This window comes from Oncorhynchus tshawytscha, linkage group LG30 (genome assembly GCF_018296145.1).
Source record: "Oncorhynchus tshawytscha isolate Ot180627B linkage group LG30, Otsh_v2.0, whole genome shotgun sequence".
Taxonomy (NCBI): Eukaryota; Metazoa; Chordata; class Actinopteri; order Salmoniformes; family Salmonidae; genus Oncorhynchus; species Oncorhynchus tshawytscha.
Window position 1 is genome coordinate 2,395,770 of NC_056458.1, and position 10,784 is coordinate 2,406,553.

Sequence of the window (10,784 nt, forward strand, 5' to 3'; positions counted from 1 at the left end):
TTCCCTCCCCCACCAGAGAGGGGGCCCTGCCAACAGCGGTCTTGTCTGGGAGTGAGTGGAAAAAGCTGGCTAGTCAAAATATGATTAGGGAGGGTGTGTGTGTGTGTGTGTGTGTGTGTGTGTGTACATACAGCGCAGAGCATGGTACTGTTCGTCTATCTGTCTGGTCTGTTTATTTTGATTTCACTCTGCACCTCCTCCTCGTATGACAAAACTCACAGATGAGTTTTCCCCTTCAAGCCCAATAGGTAATGTCTCCTCTTTGTAACTCCTATTGAGCAGCGGGGACTGTGGTGTTTCTGGTTGAAGTGCTCCCTCAAACACACACTGACACATCACACCGTCAACTGTCTTAGGGGGGAGATTAGGTCAGGTAGATATGGATTCTGTAATGGAAGAACACTGAGGAAAACAAGGAAAAGGAAAACAAATTTGCACCATCATTGGGGAATCAGAGGTCATACATTATTTAAGCAACTCCTTTAAGCAATTTACAGTATATCCTAAAACGTTTAAAGACACAGAAAGCCTGAATGGTGTTATTTGCAAATGTCTATTAGGATGTTAAATCAAAACTCTCTCCTCCAGAACTCCATCCGCCACAACCTGTCCCTCCACAGTCGTTTTGTTCGTGTGCAGAACGAGGGGACAGGGAAGAGCTCCTGGTGGATGCTGAACCCCGAGGGAGGGAAGAGCGGGAAGTCCCCCCGACGTAGAGCTGCCTCCATGGACAACAACAGCAAGTTCACCAAGAGCAGAGGACGGGCTGCAAAGAAGAAGGTAGGAAGGAGTAGAATGGAGATGGTCTATTATTAGCTTCATTTTTAGAACCTCTACAGTGTTTGTTTGTCAATATGGAAGAGTGAATAACATAGACCACACCAAAAACAAAATGCTGGGTTGTATGGATAACCCAACTGCTGGGTTGCAGGCATTGGGTCACTTAGATGGGTCGTTTTCTTTAAAAAGGGGGCAGGTTGGGTTATTGATGTTGGGTTATTGAGATATGACCCAGCGGGTCAGATCAGTAGATTAGTAAGGGTGTGGCTTTCAGATAGTTATTTTTGGCTACATGTGAGAGTTAACGTCATTCCGGTTCATCTCTACTGTTGTATTGTTATCACATGTTAAGCTTGAACACTGACGGTTTTGTAGCTTTAATGAGGCGTACACAACTGTATGAGTTCCTTGAAGCCTATGCATATTCAAATGTTGGGATATTTAGAACTTTTATTTAATTGAACCTTTATTTTTATTGATTTCATTTCACCTTTATTTAACCAGGCAAGTCAAATACAACCAGGCAAGTCAAGAATAAATTGTTATTTACAGTGATGGCCTGGCAAGAGACAAAAGGCCTGGGATGTGGGCTGGGACAAAAAAAACAAAAAGAACAAACAATATAAGACAAAACGGACAACACAGACAGAAGACACTGGCAACAGCACAAATACAGCAGTAAACAAACAGTGTGTGTGCGTGCGTGTGTGTGTGTGTACGCGTGCAGGCATGTGTGTGGTGTGTGTGAAGTAAAACAACATGCTTCTTTACGTAAGGCAATGCAAACAACTGACATCAGGTGACAACTAGGAAAAACTAAATTTCTCAACAACCTGTTAATCTATTTATCCTTTGAAGTTCTCCCACGAAAATAGGTCCTGGAGTTTTAGGCTGTCTTGGATGGAATTCCAAGACTGAGGGCTGAGTAATGAAAGGACCTTATTCCATGCTCGGCTCTAAATTTTCGGGACTCTTAGCATGAAACAAGGTTGAGAGCTGAGGTTGTATGTGTTTTCATTTTGAGCTAGAAGAGAAGATATCTGTAGATAAAATGGCAGTTTTCCTAAAATGGTCTTGTAAATAAGAATGTACCAGAGTTTGAGCCTGCATGTTGCTAGTGATGTCCACCTGACAGCACTGTAGCGATCACAATGGTGAGTAAGACACCTCTGACTGATGACAAAACAAAGTACTGCATGATACACAGAGTCAAGAGCCTTCAGTGTAAAGTGTGAGGCTTGCACATAAATAGTATCACCATAGTCCAACACACAGAGAGAGAAGTGCAACGAATCAACCATTTTCTAGCGGAAAAGAAAAAACAAGCTTTGTGCCAGTAATAAAAACCAATACAGCTTGAGTTTCCTAACAAGGTTCTCTACATGGGTGGTGAAGTTCAACTTCTCATCCACCCAAACTCACAGATATTTGTGAGTTTAGACTTGCAATATAGAATGTCCTTCCAAGGTAGTAATTATAGTGGGGCAAAAAAGTATTTCGTCAGCCACCAATTGTGCAAGTTCTCCCACTTAAAAAGATGAGAGAGGCCTGTAATTTTCATCATAGGTACAATTCAACTATGACAGACAAAATGAGAGAGAAAAAAATCCAGAAAATCACATTGTAGGATTTTTAACAAATTTATTTGCAAATTATGGTGGAAAATGAGTATTTGGTCACCTACAAACAAGCAAGATTTCTGGCTCTCACAGACCTGTAACTTCTTCTTTAAGAGGCTCCTCTGTCCTCCACTTGTTACCTGTATTAATGGCACCTGTTTGAACTTGTTATCAGTATAAAAGACACCTGTCCACAACCTCAAACAGTCACACTCCAAACTCCACTATGGTCAAGACCAAAGAGCTGTCAAAGGACACCAGAAACAAAATTGTAGACCTGCACCAGGCTGGGAAGACTGAATCTGCAATAGGTAAGCAGCTTGGTTTGAAGAAATCAACTGTGGGAGCAATTATTAGGAAATGGAAGACATACAAGACCACTGATAATCTTCCTCGATCTGGGGCTCCACGCAAGATCTCACCCCGTGGGGTCAAAATGATCACAAGAACGGTGAGCAAAAATCCCAGAACCACACGGGGGGACCTAGTGAATGACCTGCAGAGAGCTGGGACCAAAGTAACAAAGCCTACCATCAGCAAGGGCATTGAAGGTGAAACATGGCTGGGTCTTTCAGCATGACAATGATCCCAAACACACCGCCCGGGCAATGAAGGAGTGGCTTCGTAAGAAGCATTTCAAGGTCCTGGAGTGCCCTAGCCAGTCTCCAGATCTCAACCCCATAGAAAATCTTTGGAGGGAGTTGAAAGTCCGTGTTGCCCAGCAACAGCCCCAAAACATCACTGCTCTAGAGGAGATCTGCATGGAGGAATGGGCCAAAATACCAGCAACAGTGTGTGAAAACCTTGTGAAGACTTACAGAAAATGTTTGACCTCTGTTATATACCCTTTGTTGGCAATGACAAAGTATTGAGATATACTTTTGTTATTGACCAAATACTTATTTTCTATTTGCTATTTGACCAAGAAGGAGAGTGATGGAGGGCTGCATCAGATGACCTGGCCTCCACAATCACCTGACCTCAACCCAGTTGAGATGGTTTGGGATGAGTTGGACTGCAGAGTGAAGGAAAAGTAGCCAACAAGTGCTCAGCATATGTGGGAACTCCTTCAAGACTGTTGGAAAAGCATTCCAGGGGAAGCTGGTTGAGAGAATGCCAAGAGAGTACAAAGCTGTCATCGAGGCAAAGGGTGGCTACTTTGAATAATCTCAAATATATATATATATATTGTGTTACTACATGATTCCATATGTTATTTCATAGTTTTGATGTCTTCACTATTCTACAATGTAGAAAATAGTAAAAATAAAGAAAAACCCTTGAATGAGTAGGTTTGTCCAAACTTTTGACTGGTACTGTATATATTTTTTTACAATTATTATTGTTATATATATATTTTTTGTACTTTTACCGCTTTTACTCACCAATTGGTAGTTATAATCTTGTCCCATCGCTGCAACTCCCCTACGGACTCTGGAGAGGCGAAGGTCGAGAGCCATGCATCCTCCAAAACAGGACGCTGCCAACCCGCGCTGCTTCTTGATACACTGCTCGCATAACCCGGAATCCGGCAGCACCAATGTGTCGGAGGAAACACCGTCCTGCTGGCAACCAAAGTCAGCTTGCTGTACCCAGTTCTCCACAACGAGTCGCTAGAGCACGATGGGACAAGGATATTACGGCCAGCCAAACCCACCAATAACCCGGGCAACATTGAGCCAATTGTGCGCCGCCTCATGGGTCTCTCGAGGCTGTAGTGATGACTCAACAGGGTATCTAAAGGTGATCCTTGAGGCACATCCGATCACAACTCTATGGTGTCCGACTTACAATCATCTGCTTAACACACTGGGTTTGATTTGACAGGTAGTTCACGAACCACTCCAGAGCATGACACAGTAATCCCAATACACTTCCATTTCTGCACCAGGACAGTATGGTCCACAGTTTCAAATGTCTTTAACAGGTCTATGAATACAGATACACAATGCTGCTTCCTATCCATGACACAGTGAACATCATTCAGAACCTTCAATGTTTCTATGACAGTGTTGTGGCTAGACCTGAAATCCTGGAGGTAGGCCTTAAGCATGGTCCCCAAAAGCTTGTCTTTTATGTATATAGCGACACCAGCACCCTTAGATTTACAATATGTAAGTACTTATGCTATTAATATTATATTAGAATATACCATGTGCAATCATATTTCATGAAAATAAAATTTGCAGTGTACCAACTTAAAATGATGAACACAAATTACATGAACTTAGGTGGTGAAAATAACTATCTGAAAGCCATTACCATAATAAGACACACCTCCTGAAAATAACCAATGGATTACATTACAAAATACCCACCTTCTGGATCAACCCAGCATCAAAGTGAATATAACCCAATTGATGGTTAAATGAACCCATGTTTTGGTCATCTCAACAACCCAACATGGGTTCCATGACGGACTGACCAGGTGAATCCAGGTGAAAGCTATGATCCCTTATTGATGTCACATGTTAAATCAATTTCAATCAGTGTAGATGAAGGGAAGGAGACAGGTTAAAGAAGGATTTTTAAGCCTTGAGACATAGATGGAGGGGGGTTGCAACTCAATATTAGGAAGGTGTTCCTAATGTTTGGTATACTCAGTGTAGGTTAATCTGTTGAATTTCTTTTATTTTACCAGGTAAGTTGACTGAGAACACATTCTCATTTACAGCAACAACCTGGGGAATAGTTACAGGGGAGAGGAGGGGGATGAATGAGCCAATTGTAAGCTGGGGATGATTAGGTGGCCATGATGGTTTGAGGGCCAGATTGGGAATTTAGCCAGGACACCAGGGTTAACACCCCTACTCTTACGATAAGTGCCATGGGATCTTTAATGACCTCAGAGAGTCAGGACACCCATTTAACGTCCCATCCGAAAGACGGCACCCTACAAAGAGTAGTGTCCCCAATCACTGCCCTGGGGTATTGGAATATGTTTTAGACCAGAGGAAAGAGTGCCTCCTACTGGCCCTCCAACACCACTTCCAGCAGCATCTGGTCTCCCATCCAGGGACCAGCCAGGACCAACCCTGCTTTAGCTTCAGAAGCAAGCCAGCAGTGGGATGCAGGGTGGTATGCTGCTGAATCTGAAGGTGCTGGAACTAAAGCATTCTCTACCTAATGTGCTGAGTTTTTATTTTAGCCTTGTGTCAGGGGCCTGTCCACCCGTGTACCTTTGTCTACCTGAGCTCACCTCTGTGATTCTCCTCTCGCCAGGTGGCTCTCCAGGTGGATGGGGGCGCAGACAGCCCGGGAGGCTTCCAGTACTCCAAGTGGCTCGGCAGCCCCAACTCCCATAGCCACAGCAACGACGACTTTGAGGCCTGGACCACCTTCCGGACGCGCACCAGCTCCGACGCCTCCACCCTCTCTGGCCGTCGTTCTCCCTTCTTGGAACAGGAGGTCGACCTATCAGAGGCCGACATCCACATGGGCTACCCCGGAGGGGTGGGGCCTAAGATGACCTCCATGGCCACCCTGCCTAGCCTATCAGAGGTGGGCCTGGTCGACTCCATGGGTGGTCATCACCACGGTCACCACGGAACAGAGAACGTGATGGATAGCGTCCTTGACAACCTCAACCTGCTGTCCCCCAAGAATCAAACCCAGCTGGGGGTAGGCGGTGGTCCTGGGTCTGGGCCTGACTCCTCCCGGTCCTCTCCCTCCTCCAAGCTTCAGAACAGCCCTTATAGCTCCCCTTCCATGACCCCTCACCCCCAGCCCCAACAGCAGGACTATAGGAAGTGCCACTACGGCCAGGCCGGGCCAGGGATGAATAGCCCACATCTCTCTCCCATCCCCATGCAGACTCTGCAAGAGAGCAAGTCGCCAGGGTCCTTCGCACCCTTCCTGAGCCATTACAACTGCCCTGCTGGGCTACTCAAGGAGCTGTTGACCTCTGACGTAGCCGACCCTTGTTGTGGTGGGGAGGCCATGCCCTCCATGGAGACTGTAGTGTCCCAGTCTGGGAGAGGAAGAGGAGGGCGGATGCTTCCCAACTACAGCAGCCAGGGGCAGGTAGGGGGGCACGGGGGGGTGAAGATAATGAGTCCCCCACCTCAGCAACACCCACAGCACCCTCAGTCACATCCTCACCCTCACCCGCGGCCCCTCCACAGCCAGGGCCCTCCCCCCTCTGGGCCCTCCATGAACAGCTGTGGCCTGATTCCCCTGACCAGCCTGAACCACGCCGGGGGCCCAGCCCGTCTTGCTAGCCTCAGGACACACATCCACCAGCTACAGCAGCAGCCACGTGGTGGTGGTCACCCAGCCTCAGGCCACCAAAACCACAGTCCCCACCACAGCGGAGCTCCTCCACCCAGCTACGGCAGCAGTGCTAATGGTTATGTGAGGCCAGGTCCAGGCCACGGCCACAGCTCTGGTCATCCCCAGGCTCACCATCACCACCAATATCACAACCATCATCAGGAGAGGCTGCCTAGTGATCTAGACGACATGTCCATAGAGAGGTTCGAGTGTGACATGGAGTCTGTTCTTCATGACACGCTGATGGACGGAGACTCGCTGGACTTCAACTTTGACCCCATGGTAACCTCTCAGGGGTTCAGTCAGGGGGTTGGGGTGAAGACCACCACACACAGCTGGGTGTCTGGCTAGGACACACACCTCTCAGACAGGTGAGTATATAGAGATACAGTATAATTTGACAGTGTAAATATAATATAGTATTCTGTGGGTGAGTGTCTCAAACCATGTGTGGTAAATGTTTTGAAATCCTGAAACCCATGGATAATGCAGTTATTAATGGTTTTACATGCGTGGTTTTTCAGATTTTTCACCCTTCGACACTGGCCTTCATTAAGAGAATGGAAAGGTCTAAGGAAACCATTGCCCCTCTCCACAGCACTATCATCAGCCCGTCCCAATTCTCTCACTATCCATTGCAGATCTGTAAGGTGGAAGAAATAATGCATTTTGCGAAGATCGAAGGGTAAGGGCTTAGAGAGTGAATCGGGGCTGGCTGAGACTGTGCTTGTTTGGAGGGAACGTCTCGTCTGAAGTTGGCTTTGTAAATACAGCAGCGCCTGACTCGGCACAATGTCATTCACTTCAACAGAACCTGGAAGAAGCTGGAGCCTAATTTACAAAAAGCTTTGTTTTGTTGTGAAATATATTTTGTTTTTATTTTGTTTTTATTGTGTTATTATCGTTTTTGGGCTCTCACATGATGTTTTTGGGCTCTCACATGATGTTTTTGGGCTCTCACATGATGTTTTTGGGCTCTCACATGATGTTTTTGGGCTCTCACATGATGTTTTTGGGCTCTCACATGATGTTTTTGGGCTCTCACATGATGTTTTTGGGCTCTCACATGATGTTTTTGCAAGTGTATTTCTTTTTTATGTTCAGTGTCAAAATCACACAAGATCAGGGCTAGTTTTAGCTCTTCAAAAACAACTGGAATGGAGTCTGTTCTACTCTACATTCAAGTGGGGTCAGTCCCGCCCTTCAGGGTGCTTTTCAACAAGGTTGTCAAAAAGCATTTGGCATATTATGTATGAATAAAATATTAGGGATGTAAAATATGCTACAATACTTCAAACATATGTAATGTATACTGTGTGTATATTTGTGAAAAGGAATATTCTTACATTTTTATTATTCTTACACCTTTCTCTGTGTGCATTTAAAATTCCCTTTTCATTGCCTCTCATTACCTTTCAAATGACCAATATGCTATGCTATGTTGAACCATCTACCCAGAAACCAGGCCAGCATAGGGATAGCCAAAGTCACAGTGATAGGACAAATCAGACTAGTTCAGTGATGATATATATATGTATTTTAGTGACAGGACAAATCAGAGAAGTGCAGCAAGTGGTTACTTATCTAACATCTCAGGCTATTCTTTCCTCAGCTGTTCATCACTCTTCCCTTCTCTTGCCCTTCACGTCTCTTTCGAGTTACGATTCCTAATTCCATCTACTTTTCTCTAATCATCATCTATCTGATTGTGACGATCACACTCTCCCTGGCCTTCATTCAGCTCGCATCCCTGACTCCCTTTTCTCACTCCCACCATTTCCCTCCCACTCTCCTACCCTTTTCTAACTCACCTCTCTTTGTGCCTTATTACTCTCAATTCCTCTCTTCATCTCTCGCTCTCGCCCCCTCTTCCTCTCCTTCTCTGTCTGTGGGTGTGAGGGCGCTGTATGCATTAGGAGGGCAGTGATAATTTGAGAGGCTGATAATGGACTCTAGTTTATCTCACATAACAGTGCTCAACAGCAGAACACAGGATTTGAGCTTTTTTCCTCCCTAGCAACCCTCCCTCTCTTCCTCCTTTTTTTTGTCACACACCAAAACGTGTAACCTAAATAACCTGATGTTTTAGAGTCAGTGTGCTGATTCACTGCACCTTTTATAGTCTCAGATTTATGTAAGTAAGTTTTGGAAAGTCAAGGCTTTATTTGTTACTAGACTTTGCATTGTAGTTTATAATAATTCCCTGAGTGACCTGTGAGAATCTGTGTAGTGCTGGAGTAACCTGGTAGAGTCTGCACCTATAGGTTGCTATTTGGGACTTAACCTAAATCAGCTGTTTCAAACTCCAGGCACGGGATCTACTGTATATTAGCCCCACAAGATGCTTTCTTGTGTTCCCCAGATTAATATCTCATTTGAGTTTGAGGTCTAAATGGATTCCCCTCTTTTACCAGCCTCTCCCCCACTTGGCTGTTTACTAAACATGCTTAATTAATGCAATTTAAGATGAGTTAACGCACACTCACACACTCATACCTCAACTTATTTTACCTCTCACCGTTCTGTCACAGTACATGGGATTGGGTATGTAAAATATGATCCATAACTTTTTTCTTGATATACAGTATGGATGGACATGTTATTGATGTTACAATGGACCATTCACAAACCTTACCAGCTATATGTGTACTGAGTGATATAATATATTTCTTCTTTCACTTTTTGTTGATTCCATTTTTTTCTCTCAAAACAATACCCCTTACCTACTTTCAGCATGTGACCTCACTGTAAATAATAAGAAATTAATATGTAGATTATTTGAAATTCATGAAACATTTAAGATAGGGTATGCAGTACCTACAGAGACCCTATTGTGAGAGACTGTCTGCATCCCAAATGGTACCGTATTCCCTATATAGTGCACATGGGGTTCTGTTCAAAAGTAGTACACTACATAGGGAATATGGTGCCATTTGGGACCGACACACTATGTTAGTTCCAGTTTTCAGATCATCATTCTTGAGAAAATTATATCGTATAAAATCTTTTTATTATTATTATTATTATCTTAACTTTTTGTAACTATTTGATTTGATTTAGATACTCAACAAAAAAATGAAGTATTCAGCTAATAGATTATGCAATGATTTAAGTGCTCTTTTTGTTTTTGGAAACTGACATTGTTACTTAGCTGCTGTTTGTATAAAAAAACGAATAAGTGAAAGTAGACATTTTGAAATTGACTTCGTAAACAACATATACACAAAAGATAACGTGAATAAAAGTTGGACCAATTTACGTTTACAATGTTGCACTTCTAAAGTTTTGTAGTTTGCTCAAGTGTTTTGTATAATTAGTTTTGACTGTAAAGATTTGACAGAAAACTGCTTATCCTCAAACATAAACAAGTGTTTGGGCCTGTTACATTTCTTAATTTATGTATGGAAAGTCAAATGTATTTTGATATTTGTCTGAGATTTGCCATAAAAGTACAATGAGATTTGTTTATGAATTACAAATGATCTACAGTGGGGTCCGGAATTATTGGATCTCTTAATAAAGATAAGTTTCTTTGAATAAAGTATGCTCAATAAAGTATGCTCCAATTTTGTTTTTATGGATGAGGTATTTTCTGCATATGCATTGTTCTTTCGAAGGCCAAACACAATGCTCGTGTGGGTGGCCAAAGAGCTCTATTTTCGTGCCATATGACCATAGCTCCAGTTCCAATCCAAGTACCAATGCCGTTTAGCAAACTCCAGGCGGTGCTATGGTCAGATGACATGAGAATAGAGCTCTTTGGCCACACACACCAATGGTGGGTTTGGCCTTTGAAAGAACAGTGCAAATGCAGAAAATACATTGACTCTACTGTAAAATATAGTGATGGATCTTTGACATTATCAGAATATTTTCCTTCCACTGGTCCAGTGGCCCTTGTTAAGGTCAACGGCATCAGAAATTTACCAAGTACCAGGACCAAACCTTGTTGCCTCTCCTAGGAAGCTGACATTTCTTTGCAAGTGGATCATCTAGCAAGACAATAACACCAAGCACACAGCAAAATCCACAAAGAAATGGTTAATTGGACACAAAATGTATATTTTTCTCAGTCTCTGGACTTGAGAACCCAATTGAAAACCTGTAGTTTGA

General features: G+C 43.7%; 1 protein-coding gene across 1 annotated transcript in view; it reads left to right on the forward strand.

Annotated features, from left to right (window-relative positions):
- The window catches only part of LOC112228186 (forkhead box protein O1-A), an 87,138-nt gene extending 76,912 nt beyond the window's left edge, over window positions 1-10,226 (forward strand). Inside the window, exons 2-4 of the mRNA XM_042309169.1 lie at window positions 589-780; window positions 5,622-7,042; window positions 7,196-10,226. Of these exons, the coding sequence (XP_042165103.1) occupies window positions 589-780; window positions 5,622-7,022 (1,593 nt within the window). The 3' untranslated portion in view covers window positions 7,023-7,042; window positions 7,196-10,226. The remainder of the gene's footprint in view (window positions 1-588; window positions 781-5,621; window positions 7,043-7,195) is intronic.
- The last annotated feature ends 558 nt before the right edge of the window (window positions 10,227-10,784 follow it).